The sequence below is a fragment of the Lissotriton helveticus genome, chromosome 7 (assembly GCF_964261635.1).
Source record: "Lissotriton helveticus chromosome 7, aLisHel1.1, whole genome shotgun sequence".
NCBI classification, from domain to species: domain Eukaryota; kingdom Metazoa; phylum Chordata; class Amphibia; order Caudata; family Salamandridae; genus Lissotriton; species Lissotriton helveticus.
The window spans coordinates 927,996,775-928,020,188 of record NC_136068.1 but is presented as its reverse complement, the minus strand read 5'-3'; the positions used below and the strand labels follow the sequence as shown (position 1 = coordinate 928,020,188).

At 46.3% G+C, this 23,414-nt stretch overlaps 1 protein-coding gene across 2 annotated transcripts in view; it reads right to left on the bottom strand.

The window, feature by feature from the left end:
- LOC144769399 (protocadherin alpha-C2-like) overlaps window positions 1–23,414 on the bottom strand; it is a 576,427-nt gene that overhangs the window by 522,878 nt on the left and 30,135 nt on the right. The window contains exon 1 of one of the 2 annotated variants that reach the window (XM_078653464.1): window positions 19,083–21,102. The exons of the other annotated variant lie outside the window; for it this stretch is intronic. Coding sequence (XP_078509590.1) covers window positions 19,083–21,065 — 1,983 coding nt within the window. The 5' untranslated portion in view covers window positions 21,066–21,102. Of the gene's footprint in view, window positions 1–19,082; window positions 21,103–23,414 lie in introns of those variants that run through there. 2 annotated transcript variants of the gene reach the window in all.

Sequence of the window (23,414 nt, the reverse complement as noted above, 5' to 3'; positions counted from 1 at the left end):
TCCTGATGAGGCATACAGGTGTAGCTGGAAATCTGACTGGTCCAATGAGAACAGTTCTGGGATGGGCCGACGTCCTTGAACGAAATGGACTACATAAATAAAATTAGGATGATGTAGGCAATGAAATTAAAATCGAACAGTAATGACGGTTACAACCAAAACATTTAAAATAAACCTAAGTCCATATGTTGTATGAACATTTAATGTATAATTTTGATAATACCCCAAATAAGAAGTCTAGACATACTGTACAAATAAGAAAAGCTATGAATTATAAAACAGGTTTGTGCAGGACACTCTATAACCCACACTGAAACCACCAAGTGTGACATCTGCCAGAAAAATAGTAACTGAAAAGTATGATCACAATTTGAGAGCGGGATAGGAAAAACCATGTTGGCTGGGCTGGAGAAAGGGGCACCTGGAGTGTATTAATGAAGCTGGCACCCAGATTTTTTTCAACAATGCCGAAACTTTATAGTAAAAAAGTAACCACAGCGAGGAATTCTTGTTTTCTGCTTGAACAGAGGCTACTCCTACAGACGCCCGGTACCTTCACACTTGATTAGCAATTTCAGCTGCAATGGACTTAGGCACTACTTTAGAGAAGGTGACATGGATTATACTCTCAAGAGCTGTGTAAATATAAATTGCTCTATAATGTAATTTTCAATGGAGGGCTCTTCATAAAAGGAACTTCCACCACCATGCAATGGACATCTCTCCGGCGAGTGTACTGTGGTAAGTACTAAATTGCAGGGGTGCAGAATTAAGGCACATGTACACGAGTCATCACACACTGTATTGCCACTACATCGTTAGAAGTTCATGGGTTGTTGAATTTCTCTCTCCATGGCGTGCCATTTTCTCATCTGCCCCGCCTCATCCTGCTGATGGTGGGCCTTGTCCCTCTCCAGGTTGTGTGGCCTGCTGCTCTGGTCTTCAGACCTGCCACCCCTGCCAGTTATTCCCTACAACCCACACTATCGCAGAGAGTCGGGGGTGGGGGGAGGGGGTGAGGCAACTTCCTTTCCTCACTGACTTCACCCAGACACAGCTCCCAGAGCTTGTATTATCTTCCCATAGTCAGATACCAAATGTGCACTAACTACAAATCAGCCAGGCTCAGTGTCTTTGCTGTGAAAACTTTCTTATGGCAATCTAGATAACTTGATCGAAGTGTCAAAAAAATAAGGTAGCTGTGGGGTGGTCTCCACCCCTATTCCATGAGCAAATAACGCCAAGATGCGATTAGTAGTACTAATGATCAGAATCTCTTTATTGTAATTGTGCCCGGCTCTTACAATGGATTATTCTGTTTTAACACTGCATCTTATTTATGATAACAGCTGGTCTGTTATTTTTTAATCTCTTATTGTATACAGCAGGTTTGTACTTAGCGAACCGATGTCTGATGCGATTTTCCTCAGGATCTCGGGTACATGAGAAGGTGTTCCTTTTCATCCACCTCCTGAAAAGGATGCTTGATTCCGGTCTGGGAAAGACATGGCTTGGTAGTTCGGACTGGACTGTTCCCATGAGGCACAGGGTCAGAGCTGATTTGCATATAGCCAGTGTCTAACCCAGGGTGGTGTGGAGTGCAAAAAAACGATGGATTTAGGCCCAGATCCTTGTACTGGGGTGAATGTATGACATTGTTCTACATTCTGTCCATCAACTGTGTTTTTTGCAATTTTCACCCCGAGTGGGCTGGGTATGCTCAGACGTGAGTCCCAGACTCTCCACACCACTGGAGTCAAGCTATCCAGGCTGAATGAAGGCTGATAGCCAGAAACCGGTCCTTGGATGCTTGATTCCGGTCTGGGAAAGACATGGCTTGGTAGTTCGGACTGGACTGTTTCCATGAGGCACAGGGTCAGAGCTGATTTGCATATAGCCAGTGTCTAACCCAGGGTGGTGTGGAGTGCAAAAAAACGATGGATTTAGGCCCAGATCCTTGTACTGGGGTGAATGTATGACATTGTTCTACATTCTGTCCATCAACTGTGTTTTTTGCAACCTCCTGAAAAGGGGCACATAATCTTTAACTTAACACCTTCAATGCTCATGACAAGGTCAGCTCGTCATGCACTGCAGCCAAGCTGACCATGTAATTTCAATGGAAATTAGAGTAAAAGTGGGAATTGCCTTAGCACCAAATTAATATGCCTCAAGTTGGATGGACACCGGCATTAAAGCTTTTGATGTCAGTGTCCTTTGGGATGGAATTGCCCCACCTCTGTAGGGATGGCCCCCTGCAGACCTAGGGCTAGTGCTATTAGAGAAAATACATTAATTTTATTAGCATTTCTAAAGGTAAAGGTGAAAAGATGTGCTGCCGACTATACTTCTGTGCCTAGTCCCTCCCTTTCAGTTATGTGATCAAACGCAGCCCTCTTATAGGCACACTGCAGATCTCACATCCGCAGTATTCAATGCTACAAGGAAAGCCCTCTGGGCACCTCAGTAAACCCCGCCGGACCACTTGAGGCTTGCTAGTGAATTTCGTCATGCAGTCATCCCCGGGTCCTGCAGCTCAGTGACATATCTGTGTAAGTCTATGCCTCACATTGTATCAGTGTTGGCGATGTGAGCCTGCATGTTTTTTTTTTTAACTTGCCTAGTTTGTTATGATTGTTAATCAATTTATTTATTCTCATAGAATTTCACAATGATGGGATTTCAAACTGTGACCTACTCATGATCTACAGCATATGCTGCCCAGATTAACCCCTTCCATGCTCATGACGAGCTCAGCTCGTCATGCAGTACACTGCTCGTGTGCTCATGACGAGCTGAGCTCGTCATGAACAATGGCAAATCATGAGTAACAGCACTCAAGGGGAATTGCTGTAGCATTGATGAGGTTAAGTGGCTAAACTATCGAACTGATCTTGGCTCTTTTGTGAATTGATGACAGATATGACCATGTCTTTCTCCTTGCGTTTGCATTGCTGACTAGAGCTAAATTCTTTGAGTAAACTGTAAGATTCCTGCATGCGTCGACAACTCTGGTTTGCTTCTGATTCTGGTTACACCGTTTGTTCAGGTGAAAGTGAGAACAACGCTGGAATACTTATGGAATGGTAATAACGCACCCTACTGTCTTAAACTGTGATTTTTAAAAATGATCTGCATTTTATTCATAGCATGGATGCATATTTATTTTGCTGACACAATCAAAGGCAGAATGTGCTTTATCTTCTTTGTCAATATTTGTTTTTCTGTACAATATACTCAAAGCGTGCACTCTGGGCTATGTATGTGCCCAGCACCCGTTCTATGTTTGCTCTATGAACAACACTAGAGAAGGCATTAAGAAACAAACATTGGCATAGCCAATATGTCTCGCCTTTGGGACCTTATGTGTTTAGCCAGAACTTTTGGCACTGTTGTAGAGCATTGTGGCTGCTGTGCATTATGTTGAAAAGTTATAATAAAAAGTGTTAAGTATTTTTATACCTTTATACAAACGAAGACGACATTACATACAATTGAAAAACCTGATTAAAAAAAAGATTTTAACATAAAAAATGTCTTCTAGTTTTTTTGTACTTGCACTGCTGGCAACTTCTTTCTGCCTGTTCTCGTGCTTTGTTATAACTTTTTTTGTTATGGGGGAGCGGGACATAAATAACGGGGGAGTGGAGGTTGGAAAACAGTAATTTAATTAGAACACGAGCAGCGGACAGACACTAGCGGAGAATCAACAGATGCCAGATTGCGAGCAGTGAGTGTGTTGGGTCTGTGTGTGAGAAGTGAGTGTGTTGGGTCTGTGTGCGCGCAGCGAGTGTGTTGGGTCCGTGCGCGCGCAGTGAGTGTGTTGGGTCTGTGCGTCGGTAGTGAGTGTGTTGGGTCTGTGTGCGACCAGTGAGTGTGTTGGGTCTGTGTTCGGGAAGTGAGTGTGTTGAGTCTGCGTGTGGGCAGTGAGTGTGCCGGGTCTGGGTGGGTGCAGTGAGTGTGTTGGGTCTATGTGCGCACAGTGAGTGTGTTGGGTCTACGTGCGTGCAGTGAGTGTGTTGGGTCTGTGTGCAGGCAGTGCGTGTGTTTTGGAATTACTGGGCATGTGCGAGCTTTGAAAAACCAAAGGTGGTGATGGACGGAGCGTTGACAATACAAACACTCACCCTTAGTCAACTGATCTGGGTTTAATCCATCACCGTTCTTTAGCTCACTCCATCACCCCAGTTCAGACATGGCCATATGCAAATCAGTCTGACCCTGTGCCTCATGGGAACAGTCCAGCCCGAACTGCCAAGCCATGTCTTCCCTGGACCGGAATCAAGCTTCCCAGGACCGGTTTCTGGCATTACAGCCGTCTTCAGCCGGGCTTGCTTGACTCCAGTGGCAAAGTGAGCAAGGGACTCACGTCTGAGCATACCCTGCCAACTTAGGGCGAACAAAGAAAAACCAAAGGCGGTGATGGACGGAGCGTTGACAATACAAACACTCACCCCCAGTCAACTGATCTGGGTTTAATCCATCACCGTTCTTTAGCTCACTCCGCCACCCCAGTTCAGACATGGCCATATGCAAATCAGTCTGACCCTGTGCCTCATGGGAACAGTCCAGCCCGAACTGCCAAGCCATGTCTTCCCTGGACCGGAATCAAGCTTCCCAGGACCGGTTTCTGGCATTACAGCCGTCTTCAGCCGGGCTTGCTTGACTCCAGTGGCAAAGTGAGCAAGGGACTCACGTCTGAGCATACCCTGCCAATTTAGGGCGAACAAAGAAAAACCAAAGGTGATGATGGACGGTGCGTTGACAATACAAACACTCACCCCCAGTCAACTGATCTGGGTTTAATCCATCACCGTTCTTTAGCTCATTCCGCCACCCCAGTTCAGACATGGCCATATGCAAATCAGTCTGACCCTGTGCCTCATGGGAACAGTCCAGCCCGAACTGCCAAGCCACGTCTTCCCTGGACCGGAATCAAGCTTCCCAGGACCGGTTTCTGGCATTACAGCCGTCTTCAGCCGGGCTTGCTTGACTCCAGTGGCAAAGTGAGCAAGGGACTCACGTCTGAGCATACCCTGCCAACTTAGGGCGAACAAAGAAAAACCAAAGGTGGTGATGGACGGAGCGTTGACAATACAAACACTCACCCCCAGTCAACTGATCTGGGTTTATTCCATCACCGTTCTTTAGCTCACTCCGCCACCCCAGTTCAGACATGGCCATATGCAAATCAGTCTGACCCTGTGCCTCATGGGAACAGTCCAGCCCGAACTGCCAAGCCATGTCTTCCCTGGACCGGAATCAAGCTTCCCAGGACCGGTTTCTGGCATTACAGCCGTCTTCAGCCGGGCTTGCTTGACTCCAGTGGCAAAGTGAGCAACGGACTCACGTCTGAGCATACCCTGCCAACTTAGGGCGAACAAAGAAAAACCAAAGGTGGTGATGGACGGAGCGTTGACAATACAAACACTCCCCCCCCAGTCAACTGATCTGGGTTTAATCCATCACCGTTCTTTAGCTCACTCCGCCACCCCAGTTCAGACATGGCCATATGCAAATCAGTCTGAACCTGTGCCTCATGGGAACAGTCCAGCCCGAACTGCCAAGCCATGTCTTCCCTGGACCGGAATCAAGCTTCCCAGGACCGGTTTCTGGCATGTGCGAGATTTGCCTTCATTGTTGCTGCGTCCCTGTGCCCCTGTAAGAGGCTGCTGAGGGTTATGTGCCGACTACATACTAGCAGCGAACAAGTTTTGGAACCCTGGGCTGCGCGAGGTGTTATTTCTGGTGGGTTTTACCCCTCTGACATTTCTATGGTCGATGTAGGGCAACACTTGTGCATGACAGGCCAGGGTATGTGTTTTGCCTCCAGTGTGGTTGTACACTTGCAAGAGTGCTCAGGCATGGGGTTGTATACAGCGGTGAATGCTGGGAAGGCTAGAGTGAGATGGCTGTCTCACGTGGGAGGTCTCGGTACATGCTGGAGTGTGGCTGTGGAAAACTGCGTCTGTGAGATGTCCTCTCTGGTTTAGCAGCCCCCTCTTACGGAAGCTGCAGGGGACATTCACAAGTAGCGAGTGGAATTTGGCAAGATTGTGGCATGTGAACTGTTGCCTCTTGAGGGCCGTGTGAAGGCAGCGTGTGTGTGAAGCTGTAAAAGGTTTTGTGCAGTAGTGAGTGTGTACCCCTTTAACAGCATGCAATGGTTGTGTGCAGGTAGAGTGTACCGCTACAAGAAGGCGCAGGTAGTTGTATGCTTGCGCTGTGTGCGTACCATGATTGTAAGAGGGTGCAGATATTCGTTTGTGCGTGCACAACTTTAACAACCTACAGGGGCCGTGTGCAGGCAAGTGTATCACTGTAAGAGGATACAGATAGTTGTGTGCAGATGCTGGGTGTGTCCCATTGTGAGAGGGTGCAGATAGTTGTGTGCACACGCTGTGTGTCGACCAGCGTAAGAGGGTGCAGATAGTTGTGTGCAGATGCTGGGTGTGTCCCAGCAGTAAGAGGGTGCAGATAGCTGTGTGCACACGCTGTGTGTGTAGCAGCAGTAACATGGTGAAGATAGTTGTGTGCACACGCGTTGTGTGTACCGCTGTAAGAGAGTGCTGCCTGGCAGTGAGTCTGTGTGTCATCACCCTGTGTGCCAGGGCACCAGTGCCACTCAGGTTCAGGCTGCCGGTCACTTGCAGTCTGTTTCTCCGGGGAAGCCAGTTGCATGTTAAGGATGCCAGGCAGGCCCTTAAATTAATTATCCGGTATAAAACTCGATGGAAGTCACTACCCCAAGTACTGTGGTACTAGGACCCGATGCAGCTTCAAAAGCCGTGATTTACGATCCTGGTTGTAAACACAAGCCTCAATGCTCCTGCTCAAAGGAACACGACCAAATCATTTGGAAGCCCAGCAGAGTACAACAAAGCACAAAGAAATGATGGATGACCTTTACCTGGGTACCATGGTTATTCTTCACGTAATCTTGAAGAAAGTATTGCTGCTGTTAATAAAAACAAGTGCCCGATGTGCCATATTTCCTGAAATTATTTCTCTCAATCTTAGACTTTAAACTTCTAAGTCCTCTGCAAGATGACTATCGGAGTTAGTTACTGGCTTAACACTCTAAGAATGCCTTTAATATTTCTGCGCAGCATGGGAAAAGTCGGTAATCGCCCCTAAAAAGACATCAACTTCTGCTTTACTCCACAAGCATCTGCCATATTGTTCTACAATGTGGAAAGCCTGCCATGGTCTCAGAAAAAGACACAACTCGCCATCTTTCTTCAGACCTGGGCGAACTTACGTCCTTCTCTCAACAAGCCCGGGAGTGGTGTGCGCACGCGCGCTAAAAGAAATTTGCACAAGGGCCAGCTCGACCGCCATCTGTTTCCAATTAAGATAATTGGAAACAGATGGCGCTGCTGCTCGCTCCCGAGCTGCCTAGGCCAGGGCAAAGAGAAGGTGGGCCATGCACACGCCTTTGGCCAATTGCGAGCTGTCTTTCTTAGAAAGACGCACACAAAGGCCAATGGTGTGATGAAAAAAAAAAAGAAGCACACGCACAAGCGTACGGTGCAAGTTGAAAAGCCCATACTAGAAGCCTCGCCACGCAGCGCATGCACGCTGGCTCAGGCAAGACCTAAAAAATATGGAGCGAAATTACACATTTACCATAAGCAACACTTAATTTGAAACAGTTGCACATCCGTTCCAAGAGCTAAATTGATTCTCTTTCACTGACTTCATCAATCAACGAAACATTGCCACCAATCTTTTGGATATAATTAGGGCTCCCGGTTTTATGGTATTTATTTTTTTGCCATTTCCGTCTGTATTTATCCATATTTATTTTTTGCTAACTTTTTCTGTATTTATCCATGTATATTTTGGGTTTTGTGGAAAAATTAAGCTGAAATTAGTATATTTCCACATTTATTTAACTGATAAATATGCACTCAAGCTTGAATGTCGCCAAGTTTCAGTGCTATGAATACTAGCGGAAGATAAATAAGTGCGTGCATATGAAAATATGCACATTTCAGTATCATCCTTGTGCATATCTACTGCTATTAAAGCCTCTTTACAAAAATCCCTTTTTTTTAATCCCCTTATCTCTCAATCCACACATCTATTGGCCTGGCAGTCATGGCAGACAGTATTTAGAATTACTCAAAAAGCAACCCAATATCCGTTTTACCCACATTTAAAAATAAATACAGACAAGACAATGAATGTTTTCGGTCTGTATTTATCTGTAAAAATCAGTAAAAACGTAAAACAGGGAGCCTTAGAATGGATATAATATAAGTATACAGAATCTGTCAAACAAGATGGAAATTACCAAGAACGTTCATACTTGTTTTGCTGTTCAGTTTCTATGCCACATAAGCATATTAATCTTGTTACTGCTTATGGGTACATGCATCCTGGCACTGCACTGGGGACACGTTCAGTGCGATCTCTGTATCCGCACAGTGAGATTTTGAATGAGTTCAGTAACTTTACACTGTGTGTAGTTTCAAAGACCCGCCCTGCTATGCCACTATATCTAATATAATGTCCTGTAGCATCAAATCTCATGATCTTATTTCTTTAGGTGCCACGTTATGTTCAGTTCAGACGTCTTTATTTTGAATATTTCATCATAAAAGACACAGACAAAGAGATAAAACCATCATAAAACACACATCACATTTTAAAAAGCATTGAATTAGTGCGATATATACACATAAAACAATTATTTTATACTAAGAATAAAAGGTGCTACTACCTAAATTGTTACATCATGTGATAGTATATAAAATGTAGTGCCCTAAATGCGACATACACATAAAATAATTTTATGCCAAGAATAAAAGGTGCTACTACCTAAATTGTTACATCATGTAATGGTATATAGAGTGTAGTGCCCTAAATGGCTTTAAAGAAATCTGGCCTATACTGGATCAACCCATAGCTTAATGTTTGGCCCTAATGATCCACATCCAACCAAGAAATGTTGCTACCGCAATTACCAGAGGTTACCTTGTATCAGTCCTAAGAATCCTTAAGGCCTCTAGCCCCACCCGCGTGCTGATGTTTTGGCAGATAGGTTTAAGCCCTTTTGTTCGAGGGGCTGAATAGGCAGGACATACAAAAAATATATGGCCGATTGACCCCCTTTGGTCCATGCACCAAAGGCAATGTTCGTCCTCCTGACCTTTCCAATTTTTTGTGAACGTTCTTATTGGGAGGGAGCCGATCCTAAACTGGTGGTATAGCTACCTATCACTGGTCTTAGTGATGGTATCCCAGTAGTCTTCTAAGGATGGATCTAGTTTATGCTCAAGGAACATTCCTGACAGGGAAGAGGTATTTATCTGTACAATATATTTTGGTCGGACTGAAACCAATATAGATCCTTAAACGCCTTTTTGGATGGAAAAGGGTTATTGGCAGGATCAATCCACAGGTTGCTCAATCCCATGTTCTCTAGAATCATTCTTACTTTTTTAAACCAAGGTATATTGCCCGAACCCAGAACGGATCTAACATCCAGGATTGCCTTAGCAAAAAGTGCCAGTTCAGGAGTGGTCCTTATCCTCCTCCATAGGGCTACCGGTTTAAAACGTGCCACATCATCTATTGAGTGGCATCCTAAGTCCATTAAAAGTGGCTTCAAGGGGCTACAGCGGGGAAGACCTGTTATGTTTCTTAAAAATTTATTTTGAATTCTAACTATCTGGGTAAGGTCCGCAAAACCCTAGAGGTCCGCGCCGTACAGAATCGCTGAACTTATCCTGGATTTATAAAGCTTTAGAGCAGGACCTATCCTTTTTGTTAGTGAAGACCTCTGTTCTTTGACTAAACACCCCGATAGCTGGGCAAACTTAAGGGAAAGAGTGTCAATCTGGGGCTTCCAGCTTAGCCTACTCTCCAAGACAACCCCTAGATAAGTCATAACATTAGTCTGCTCTAGCTGTGAACCATTCATTGTGACGTGGCCAACCACTGGTCTATTTTTTGTAAGAATCATAAATTTAGTTTTTGCTACATTAACCTGTAAATCGTTATCTTGGCAAAATTCCTCAAATTTATTTAGAGCCGCCTGCAGGCCCTTCTGGGTTTTTGAAAGTAATAGGGTGTCGTCCGCAAACATAAGTAGTGGAAACTTGATGCCATCCAAAGCGGGAGCATCAGTTGAAAAAGCTGAAAAGTACTCCGCGACCCTGTTAATGAACATCAGAAACAAGGTTGGCGCTCGTACGCACCCTTGTCGTACACCCCGGGACACTGCAAATCTCTTAGTAACCTGCCCTTGCTTTCCCCAACGAACCTGTGCAAAGTTTGCTTCGTGTAGCTTGATCACTATATCCAGGAGCTCCTAGGGCCTCCCCATACTGCTTAGAGCCCCCCATAACTTAGCCCTGGGAACTAAGTTAAATGCAGACTTAAGGTCTACCAAGGCGGCATAGATAGTACCACCTCCCAAGCTGACAACCCTCCAGTAGATCAATATAAACCTGAAGACCTGCTCGATGGTACTTATACATGATCTAAACCCAGCCTGTAAAGGAGACAGGATGTCCTCAAGTTCTATCCAGCTATGTATTTTCGCCAGGACCATCCTTGCAACAATTTTCTGAATAGAATCCATCAAACTTATTGGTCGGTAGTTCCCAGGGACGGAGCGATCCCCCTTTTTAGGTTTTGACTAGCGATGCATGCGTACGAAGTACGCATGCGCTAGGAAAAAATCTTATGAGCTGTGTTTGGAGTCGGGTCTACGCCCCCTCCTCTCATTGGCTAGCTCCATAAATGGAGACTAGCCATTGGGAGGAGGGGGCGTCCGTCAATCTCGGACCAGATTCGGGGGTGTTCCCGAGAATTTTTGGCTTTTGGCTACGTCACGCGACGTCAGCCAAAAGCCGGGAACGCCCCCGAATCTGGTCCGGCATGGTCACCCTGCCTGCCAGACGCTGCTCCCTCATTCCTCGCTCTGCTCGCAGCCCTCCGTGCCCACGCCTCATTGTCCTTTGCACATTTTATACAAACACGCACGTGCGCTTTTCGAACCTTTTTACTCCGCATTCGAGATGCCGCCCCAAAGGTTCTTACGATGCAGGACGTTATTCAGGCAATACAAGGTTCTTACAGTGTTGGACGGTATTCAAGCCGCTACTCTACGTACGGAACCTTGGAGACCGCAGTGTAATTGGGTATAAAGGAGCCAGGCGGGCGCCTTGTAGGCCTCTGCGCTGGGGGTGTCCCTCGGTGTCATTAGTGTCAGTGATGGTGTCTGAACACCCATGGAGGGGCCTCTACGCTGGGGGTGTCCCTCGGTGTCATTAGTGTCAGTGATGGTGTCTGAACACCCATGGAGGGGCAGGGCCTCGTTCGCCAGCAGCCTATCGCCCCCTCCACCATAGCCGTGTTACCCACCCCTCGAGTCCGAGCCTCTCTCCGCCTCCCCAGTGCAGCGGCCTCGGTTCGGCGGGATTAATATTTCAACATTTCAGGATAGACGCTTTACCGCTTTTGACATTAAAACGAGAGTGCAGTCAAGGGAGAGAGTGCGTCTTATCACCCGCGATCCGAGGACCAGCAGCAAAACGGGTCATTTAGTCGTCAGGCATCAGCCACGCTCACACTCCATTACAAACTTTGATTTTTTTTTTCACCACTCCTTCGGCCTCGTTTTTGCCGTGGAGCGGATAGGCTCTTAGGCGCTACAATAGAATCTTCAAAAAGAGAACATGCTCACCAATGAGCAGTTAAATAGATAAAAAGAAAGAAAAGCATACCCCCTTGGGTGGAGAGGGGAGGGGGGCGGTATTGCACTGACTGATGATATAGCGCCAAAAACACTGCAATTTGACTATTTGCGAATAAGTAATTGTTATATAAAGTAAAAAGACATCATTTTTGACGCCTTGCAGCCAAGGCTTGACATCATCTTTCACGCGCTACTTTAAAGATTACATAACCATCTGATCAGGAAACGCTCAACCCACTGAGCTATAGAGCCTTTTATTTGTTCCGTCCCATGGCAGCAAAACGATCTTCGGCAACCCCACTTATATTGGCAGGCAACCCTACAAATGTGCACTAATACTCGAAGATTTCTGAAGGAAACCAAGTATAACATGCACAAGTTTTCTTGATGCTACAGTGCTGCATGTGGCTGCATGCAGCTTCGAGTTGCTAGCCCAGATCAGAGGTTCGGGAATACTCACCGACTCCCCGTTATAAATCCGTTCATAGCAATCAATTCCAGGGGTGAATTGGGGGGCAGGTCGGAGCACCCCTCTCTGTATGTAGGCGAGAGAGGTGCTGTAATTGGAATGTCAGCAGTCATATCTGCTGTCACTGTATTGACTTTCGCTCCCCGGGATGATATTATCGAGATGGCCGATCCTCTCTGGCTGTCAGAAGGGCTGAGACAGGCGAGCCCCCGGCCTGGGGGGAGGGGGAGAGGCGAAAATGTACACCAGCCAAGATAATGTGAAGCGAACATTTCCTGCTGACAGTACCCCCCCCCCCTCCGTTTGGGAAAAAAGGGCTCTGCCGGATGAGTGTGGGGTGAAGGGTGGGGGCTTTGGGTAAGGAGCCGCATCTGCTGCTGAAAAGGGCACGAGGAGTTAGAATTAGTTGTAATAGATAATAAAAGGGCATGACTGGGACCTGCGGGTGTGCCCGCCGATGACAGCAGAGGAAGAGGGGCCGGAGCAGGAATGTGAATATAACGGCAGCCGGTCAGACCAGCAGCCCCTATTGGCACAAAACAAATAATTCCAATCCCTCCTATGACGCATGGGCACCGGACAGCAGAGCTACCTGTCTGTGGGAGCTGAGGGCAGAGGCGGGCATTTTGGACACGCGTGTGTCCCACCAAGTCAAGTGCGCAGTTAAGATCCTCATAAGGCCCCTAGTTAGAACACAAGGTCCAATTCAACCGCCTCTAGGAGCAAGTTCCAAATACAATCATAGAATCAGTTTTCAACCGTGGGTTATGGTGGCCAAAACATGCTTAGTACACTGACAAATAACCGGAAAAAAGATTTTCTGGATGAAATCAGAGGCTGACGTCCTTTTGGCGCCTCCTGCACGCCGACCTCGTTTAAGACGCGCCCTTGAAGTCATTGTGTCACACTTCACTCAGGATCTAAAAACATTCATTTTTTTCGTGCGACCACATGTTCCATGTGAAATAATGGACATAATCATATCGAATCACATGCATTGGTTAGTTAAAACTTAAATTACTCGCAGTTACAAATATTCAATAATTTGAATGTGTTTTAGGCAGCCCCTCTGGCAGCTCCAACAGGTGCTGATGTTTTTGGCTGGATATATAAACATGGATGAGCTGGACGGATTCCACGTCTTCAATGTAGTGTCTTCAGAAATAAAATAAATAAAAGATCGCAGGCACTTTCCAAATAAGATGTTTCACTTCTCATGTGAGAGGTTAAGGTTCTGCGGGATGTGACACCCCGGAACAAAATGGCGTCGCCTCCGTTCCCCGCCTATCACCAGCTGCATCAACAAGTCTCAATGAACGGCTGCTTCCGGACTGCCCCGGAATAAGGGTATTTGGATAATGTTCAAATAAAATGTGTACACTGATGACCGTGAAGTGCATTGGGCATTTTCTTTTTCTAGAAAACTTGTCAAACAGCCCAGGTGGAACGAACCCACATTCCAAAAGAGGTTACATATAAACACAACTAAATGTACTAATGTAAAGAAAATGGGCCGGTGGGCTTTAACTAAATGAATATATGATTCTAACGTACAGCCCTTTTGCGTTCCCTGGTTCAAACGATTCATATTCCACGCGATGTAATGTGCAATGTATGCAGAACCCCACACGAAAATTATGTTAATACAATATCTAGTTTTTAGGTTTTGACTGGCGATGCGCACGTAGTGCGCATGCGCCAAAAACCTTATGCCTTGGGCTCGTCAATACTCATATTCTCATGTGCGCGCACACACACAAGCCCGAGCATACATGCACATACAAAGCAGTCCGCACACTTTCTTTTAAAAAACTTCTGTGGATGCAACATTGGGTAGCTGCATCGGCCCTCGGATGTCCACGGGAGCCTCCTGCATTTCCGGTCTGACAGACTTGTGCCTCCGTGTGCCCCTGTTGCCTGCTTGTGCCTCCGTGTGCCCCTGTTGCCTGCTTGTGCCTCCGTGTGCCCCTGTTGCCTGCTTGTGCCTCTGTTTTCGTGCCCCTGTTGCCTGCTTGTGCTTCCGTGTGCCCCTGTTGCCTGCTTGTGCGTCCGTGTGCCCCTGTTGCCTGCTTGTGCTTCCGTGTGCCCCTGTTGCCTGCTTGTGCCTCCGTGTGCCCCTGTTGCCTGCTTGTGCCTCCGTGTGCCCCTGTTGCCTGCTTGTGCTGTGTGGGTGTCTGTGGAAGGCTCTGTGTGGGTGTGTGTGTGCAGAGCTTTGTGTGGCTGTGTGTGTGGGGGGCTTTGTGTGGCTGTGTGTGTGGGGGGCTCTGTGTGGCTGTGTGTGTGGGGGGCTCTGTGTGGCTGTGTGTGTGTGGGGGGGCTCTGTGTGTGTTTGTGTGTGTCATTTGCGAGAGATAAAGCTAGTGGCATTGTAAATGACAATGCCATTTATTTATTTTAAAAAAAAACATAAATAAAAATAATGTCAAGAGCAATGCCAATAGCTCTAACTTTAACAAAGGCAAAACCATTGCATTGTAAATGCTCGTTGTATATTGGGAGGATCTCGGCTCCTCGCCAGAAATCCGGTATACATGCCCCCTTCGCAATGGCATTACCAAGAAAGGCAATGTAGGGCACCCAGTTTGTTGGATCATGTTTGAATAGATCTGCTGGAATGCAGTCCAGTCCCGGGGCTTTTCCACACGGAACCTTTCTTAAAGCATCCTCAACATCTTTACAGTCAAACGTTAAAACTTGTCGAGTAAGCAAGGGGCATGTGTCATAAGGGGAGCAATCCTTTTCCAATTCCAGCCCCAAAAACTGGGTCTCAAAGTACCCAACCCAGTCCTCAGACGACACATGGTTAGCAGGAACTTGAGAATGGGGGGTATTTCCCCCACTTTACTATGTGCCAGAACTTAGTCTGGTTTTTCATCTTATTAGCTTCTAGAAACTCCTGCCAATGTTGCTCGTCCCAAACTTTTTTTGCACGACATTGGGCTTTGCGATAGTTAAGCCTAGCCTTCCTAATGTCAGACATATTTCCCGACCAGTAAACCATAAGACTCACGGCATTATTTATTATACCATGGTTTGCTAGACACTTGAGTTGTGGGCTTTAGGGGTTTGCTGCTTTTAGAAAAATAAGATTTTAACCCCAAAAATAGTGATTCATGGAGTGCAGTTGCCTTCTCATTTATATCTTCCTGAGTTGGAAGCGATCGCAAAGCACACAGAGTACGTGATACCTCCAGGATTATCTTTTCCAGAGCCTCAGGGTCATCAATGAACCTAGCCCAGCGTACCCTGCACATTTCATTAGTGAGCAGGGCATCCGCAGTGACTATCTCAGTATGGTTGATACTTTTATGACCTCCATTTAATTGGAGGCTCAATAAAAGTGGGTTGTGGTCGCTATCTGGGCGGTCAAGAATCAACATATCATCAAGAATAGACCAATACTCAATCTTGAGGAGGATATAATCAATTCGACTTGTGTAAATTCCGTTGTCGAAAGTTGCCCTACCAGTTTTATCAGAAGCGGAACGCCCATTTGCTGCTCTAACACCACGCTCCAGGCAAAAACCCATCCACTGCAGGGCTGCTTCTGTCCACTTCTTGATTGGCTTCAAGTCAAGGGGAGGGATGTTCTATTGAGCATCCTCCTCAACCAAGAGAGTTTCCCCATCATGGTTTAAAGGTTCAAACGAACAGTTAAGGTCCCCAGATACTATCGTATAACAATCAAACCCAAGAGTGTCAAATAAGGTGTCCAAAACTAGGAAGGTCGTGGAACCCCGCCCTCCAGGTTGTCCTCTAATGTACACATTTACAATAAGGATGTCTAGCTGGTCAGGCCTTTGCAAATTTATGACAAGAATGTCCGGGCTATCTACAATAATTTCAAGAGGTCTATAGTTAATTGATTGCCTAACCCAAATGGTTAGGCCCCCAGATGGTCTGCCTTTTTTCCCTCTTACAGCCACTTTATAAAAGTTTAGGTACCCTGGGCGGTGGATAGGGTCCACAGCCCACGTCTCCTGGAAGATCAAGATGTCATGTTCCTCCACCAATTCTGACCACTCTGCTATAGATGTTTTACTCTTTAATCCTGTGATGTTCCAGGAGACGAGTTTTAGCTTGTGTGTTTCGTTTACTTGACTAGTCTGGTTAGGGCCCCTGCCAGGTTGAGAGTTCCTGGCAACAACCCCACCCGCACCAGTACACCCATACTCAGGGGGCTCAAAATCCATCCTTTTTGGTTTACGACCAACCATCAGCACGAGTTACCCCAGAATTGGTATGGGACTGACTAGGCAGAGGGATACAATCCGGTGTAAATACCCCAGGGGACGCACCTAAACTATCGATAGCCGTAGGGTAATCTCTATCAAAGGTCACCAGTCCTAAATCCGTTCCCTCCTCACTGCAATTACTTCCTCTGGTTGTTACCATTCCCGGGATAATGTTTACATTTACATTTACCATGTACCGATCCACGGTAAAACCTTTGGAAACATGCCCCAGTCAGTCCACCCCCTCCAGTCCAGAGAGTATCTCATAACGATTTGACAGGGGGGAGGGGACGGGGGGGCAGAACTCATACCAACATTCGGTGTTTGGTCTACTAGGTTGCTTTTCTCGCCAGTTCAGTGGGGTGGTTATCAAGCGGGGAGATGTACGAGCGTAGAAATAATTCAAGTCAAGAGTTTGAATTCCACCCTCCCCACTGGTCCCTCTCCCCTGGCATATGAACCTTACCACCCTGGGGTCCCTGAAGTTCACAATAATGCAGTCTCCCACTATGTCCTTCGTTCTACAACTCAACCAGCTCACCCTTCTTACATGTAGGATATCTGCATTAATGCAAGCTGGGAGCGATCTATTCCTATTTAACCAATGGATAACCTTATTTTTCAACTCTCTATGGGTTTCCAATTTATCATCTCGAATCCCGGGGACACCTGTCAGTATTACCGTGTAGGGTACGGACTCTGGGGGTAGATCAATACAGGGGAACTGCTTTTTCCCACCTTCTTTGCCTAATACATTATTCCCTTTGGTAGGTATCTCCCCAGCCTGATCAGGAGTTACTAGCTGTTTTCCAACGTCCCTACCATTCACTTTTGCACCCTCTCTACTATATTGGGTTGTCTTTCTTATTTCTGTACTGCTCTCAGGACAAGATGGATTTTGTCGCTTGTTCGCACTACTTACAGCTTCTTGAGGGGTATCGTTAGTAAAGCTCTTAGAACCCGGGCCTCTCTATAATGTGCTAGGGGGCCAAGACCCTGTATGCTTTCCAAGGCTTTTTCCAATATGCTGGAATTCGCCGTTACGACTCTTTCTAATTTCCCCAAGTTCTCATTAATTAGTTTTATTCTTTCAAGCAGGGGTAGCATCGGGGATTTCACTAGCTGCTCTAGTTGTTCCAGGAGGCCATCATTGGGTTGTTTGGCCACTAGTAAACTGGATGGTTGCTTGCAATTCCGGATACTTTTATCAATGGAGGGGGTATGGTTATGCTCAGTTGTGGGTAGGGAGGGTGTTGGCCTTATGGTTTTAGAAACTTTTGCACATCTTCCCTTTTGGGAACCACCCCCACGTTTTATTTTACCAGTTGTCTGTTCGGCTTTAGTGCCTTACCTAAGTTTCGGCTCGGTAGTTACATTAGTAGTGGTCAGAATGGGTGTGGTTGGCAGATTTAATTCTACCCGCCTACTTCCAGTAGGTGGTGTGCTATCATTAGTTGTATTCAATAAGGTACGGACAGCAGATCTTTCTGACCCTACCGTTTCTGGGCTATTTCTCAGACAGAGATCACCATTGGCTTGATGGATAAAAGACTGCTAAGGTGTTCCAGCAGACCTAATGGTGCCCAATGATGATCGTTTGGCAAACAAGGGGTCTAGAGATAGTCTTTTTTCAGTTAATGCTATCTCATGCTCTACTACAACTGCAGCTCTAGTAATGAACTGGTCGAGAGTTTTGGTCACTGACCCCCCAATAGTACCAGGCATAGCCTTCCTTCCTTTCCCTGAACGAACCGCCATTTGTTAAATACTCTAGGTGAAGATATTATGGGTAAATAAAAGATAGAAAAGCGGCTAATCCCATAATAATCCACATGTACAATAAAACATACTAGGGGTCATACTTTTTTTTTTTTTTGTTAAAAAATTATTAAAACATACAGTCTCACTTTGTAGATCTCGAGTTAAGGGGGGTGGCAAAGCCCGGCCTCTGTCGGCCTCAGACGATCCCACCCTTGTCCCGGGCTTGTCCCGGGCTTGTCCCGGGCTTCTCCCGGCGCGTGCCCACGCGCGTTCCGTGCAGCGGAAACAGAGGCTAATTATATACAATCAGGTAGGGGGCGGGAAGAGGCACACAGCTGCACAGGGATACGGGGCTGCTGGTCCTCGCAGTCCCGTCCCGTCACACCTCTCGCCGCACCAGAGTCCTGGGGCAGCTTCAGCCAGGAAACGTAAGTAAATAAATCCAGGAATCGCCAAAGTTAGCAACAGCTACTGCGAGCGGCCACGTTATGATTTGTCACTTGTTCAAAGGTAAAAAATTCTCACATTTGTCCCATGAAAATGTCATCAATTGACGCTGGTCATATCACACTGGCGAAGTATAAGCTGCATAACACTACTAAAATAACGTAGGCCAATTTAGTCAATTACATCCTGTTCTGCAAGTGCTCCGAAGGGAAATAAAATACTATACTATATTTCATTTGGAAAAAAAATAGATACTTAAAAAGTACACTCTGTAAGTAACCTGATTTATGAAATTCATTTTCATGTCAAATGAAAAGTCTGTGCATGGCGAATAGCAAAGTAAGTATCCAGTATGCATTGTTTAATTAAGGCAGGTATTATCACTTAATTTTATGATATTTGCTTTAAAAGTTACTGGCTATAAACATGAAAGTTATATCAAAGTATATTCTCTTACCTCACTGGGTGTGGAGGTATAATTTCCTTCACTAATACTGTATCTCTGCATCAGATCTCCAGTCACTCCTCCGTTTATTATAAAATGGGTCCATCCCTGATTAGACAAGTTAGATTTTGGAGTTTCATGGTCACCTTCCGTTGACCTTGCAGTCAAGTACTGTTGGTTTTGACAATAAGCCCAATTGACTCCTCCGATGGGGCAACAGTTAAGTTTCTCTGATCTCTCTCTGTCATTTCGAACTTTGATATAATGCAAAGCACTGAAAAGTATAACGCAGAAAATAAATATACTGGCAATAAAGGATATAGAGATAATTAAATAGGAGTTGAGGTTGCTGAGGTCGTTTTCATTCCCATCTTTGAGCTTGTATTCTGATTTTAATTCAGGGTTATTTTCTAACAGTGACACTGTAAGTGTTGCTGTTGCAGAAAGGGGCGGGGTCCCATGATCCTTCACCAGGATGATAACCTCATGTCTTTCCAGATAACTCTCTACCAGAGGGTGTTTGAGGCTGACTTCCCCCGTGTAGCGACTGACCCTGAAGAGTGTGTCCATTGTGGAATCTTTCAATTCATAGGACAGCCAGGCATTGTGTCCAGAGTCTGCGTCAATTGCTCTTATTTTGGCTAAAATGTGACCCCTGCTGGCCGAACGTGGCACCATTACTGTGTCTGCTGATCCAGCACTTCCAGATCCCGTTTGGAAAATGATTGGTGGATTGTCATTTGCATCTTGAATAAATACGGTCACATTGGTGATGCCACTCAAGGAAGGTGACCCATAATCCTTTGCTTCAACCCGGCAGTTCAACACCTGGAGCTTCTCATAATCAAAAGTCTGCAGAGCATTAATGACCCCAGTCTCTGGGTGAACAGAGAAGAGACTGAGAATAGATATGGCATCCGCTCTGTTTTCTAACAAGGAATATCTAACGCGGGCATTGTCACCTGCATCCGGGTCTAGCGCCGAGACCTGGAGAACATGAGATCCGGGCACATTATTTTCCGGGACACTGATCACATAAGACAACTCTAAGAAGGCAGGAGGGTTGTCATTTACATCAGACAAAGAAACCACAATGGTCTTCATGGCAGACAGTGAGTGAGATCCCCCGTCTGTGGCAACGACTGTGACGTTGTACTCAGAAACCGCCTCGCGGTCTAGAGGTTCCTTCACCGACAGGGAGTAGTAGTTCTGGTATTTGGACTCTATAGTAAATGGGAGAAGAGCATTGTGGACCTGGCAACGGACTTGCCCATTCACCCCGGAATCTTTATCAGTCACTGAGAAGAGGGCGATGACCAGTCCGGGCTGGGCGTCCTCTTTCACTGGAGTTGACATGGAAGTCACTTCTACTTCCGGGGCGTTGTCATTCAGATCAACAACCTCCACTAGTACCTTGCAGTGAGCGGTGAGAGACAAGGGACCCTTGTCTTGCGCCTGCACATTGATCTCATGCAAATGTGATTCTTCGTAATCAAGGGGTCCCTGAGTTCGTATTTCACCAGTCTCTGCATTAATGGTAAATAGTTGTTTTATGTTAGCAGTGACGCGACTGCTGAAAGAGTACATTATTTCTCCATTAGCCCCTTCGTCCAGATCAGTGGCATTTACTCTTATTAGCAGGGTGCCTGCTGCTGTATTCTCCGGCACCTTTACCGTGTACACAGCTTTATCAAAGATGGGACGGTTGTCATTCGCATCCTGAACATTAATTATAATTTCTGATGTGCCAGACCTCTTTGGATTTCCCCCGTCCACAGCTGTAATGGTCACGTGATGATCAGCCCGCTGCTCTCGGTCCAGAGCTTTCTTTAAAACCAGTTCAGCAGACTTACTTTTACAATCACTCCTTTCAGTCTCCAGAGCGAAAAATTCATTCTTGCTCAGATGATACGTGCAAAGAGCGTTTGCACCGACATCCGGGTCGAAGGCTCCCTCTAGTGGAAAATGAAATCCGGGGGGCGTTGATTCAGCCATAGTAAACCGGCTTTCACTCGCCGGGAACACGGGCGCGTTGTCATTAATGTCCACAATCTCCACCTCCAGGCGGTGGAATTCCAGTGGATTGTCCATCACCGCCTCCAGGTTCATCACACAGGCGGCGGCGCTGCCGCACAGGGCTTCCCTGTCCAGTATTTCTTTGGTCAGTAAAGCCCCGCTCTTCATACTTACCGTGAAGTACTGACCCTTGGTTTTATAAGTCAAACGGAATTTCCGCCCGTACAGATCCCTCGGGTCCACGCCCAGGTCCCGCGCCACATTCCCCACCTCGGTGCCGGCTTCAGACTCCTCCAGCACCGAGTAGCGGATCGGCCCCTCAGCCCGTCCCCCGCAGCACAGGAGCGAGACCGTGAAGACGGGAATCCAGGGCAGAATCCAGGGTCTGCCGGCAAAACCCATCCCACGGAGCCGGTGCCTCGGCCAGCGTCCTCTCCGCCACAGGATGCTGCAAATATCAGCTGCGAAATCTGACAGAGGTCCTCACGCCCAGCATCTCCCGACCGCACCAACCCCCGGCTGCTCTGATATGGCAGCAAGCTCGAGGAGCAGGAGCATCACACAAGAACATTTTAAGACACCATTACTTTGCAATGAACAGCGGCATCTTGTGTCCTCTTTGTAAATTGCAAGGATACATTTAGTTTAAAATGCTTCGGATTAATGTATCTTTCTTTTTAAACATCTTTCAAAAAGGTATAAGATCAATGTATTTTTTTTTGTATATATGTTTTGCAAAAACAGACATACAAAGAACACCCAGTTACACACACATCTTGTAAACACAATTAGCTCTTATGATACGGAGTCTTTCTCGTGTATATAGGGAAGCATTTCACGCGGCGATGTTTTGTGGTAGAGTTCAGTATGTCCTAAATTTAATCTACCCTTAAGAAGCACTAAATAGGGTCTCTCACCAAGACAGTTCAGTGCAATACTACCCAAAGGGTGGCAGGTCGGTTCCAGACTGTGATTGCTTTGTTTGGTATCAGATTGAGGACACGGGGCCTGTTCCGGCCAGGGCGCAGGGCATCACATTTAAATGATCAGTCTATAAAACTGTCAAAGTCTTTCCAACAGTGCGCCTCCGTAACATCCACGACGCGTTGTAGCGGTTTGTCTCAGCCCACGGGTTGCCCACTGCAGACAGCATTCTGTGCTTAAAGGCGTCTGGGCATAACTTGTCTTAAAAGTTAAGTGTCGGGTGCTGTGCGTCATGACCAGGCATGTTCCCCAGTCATGTAAGGCAAATGAGAAGCTGCATCTAAGGTTACCTAACACTGCTTTACAATGCAGAGGCTCCGGAGGGTGGGGAAGGGGGTGGGGGGAGGTTACATTTGCTGCTTTTCAAGAGTACTGCTGGCTGAAAGGTGCATCACTGTCTTCGACCCTAACTGTAAAGGTCTGAGTGTTATGCTTCAGGGCAAGAGATGAGGTCCGCTAATGCCGCAGAGAAAGTGACCTTAAACAGGACACATCCATCATCTAAGCCATAGTCAGACAAAAATATTGGAGACGAATCACACATTTTACTATCATACATTAATAAGCCCGTAAGTAACTGGTGGAGTGTCACCTCTGAACTCCAATGCAGATGCGAGAGTTACCCTGATGAAATACGGAGCGGTTGAGCGAGGAAGCTGAGAGCTATTAACAGCACCCAGCCCCCTCAGGTGCACCCAGGCCTCGCAGGTCCACCCAAATGAAGTAGGCGTAGCAACCAGCTGAAAATTGTTCAACACAAACCCTAATGAGGTCAGTCTTGATGTCACTCACAAAGCTCCACGTATATGAAGTTTGATCAATTAATGTATAGTGCAACCGGAGAATTACTCCAAATAAGCACCCTTATGAATCTACCCTGATGAGGTATCGACAAAGTCTGGTACCAGAGAATTACTCGCACACAAACCCCTTTGGGGTCCACTTGGATGAGCTATATTCTGAAACGACAGCACCTGACAGATCCGGAAGGTGCAGTTTCCAGATAAGCTTAGAAGTAAAGACAGGTAAAAAGCTTGCTCTTTTAGCTGCAGGTGGGCTTAAAAGTTACTTTATTTTCAGTCGGCAGCGCTGGGAAGCACTTTTTTGGGCAGCTATGCACTATATGAAGAATAAACAAACATAGGTAGAGAGAATGCATGCTTTTTGTCATGACTATCTGAATAAAGTGCACCCAGATTCTAAACGCTTTATGAAATGCATCCGAATGAGGCACGCAGATGTAGCTGGGAACTATGATTGAGAGGTCTAAGGAGACAGGCCAACGTCCTTGAACTAAAAGGATTAAATAAAATAAGGATGATGTAGGCAATTACATTAAAATCA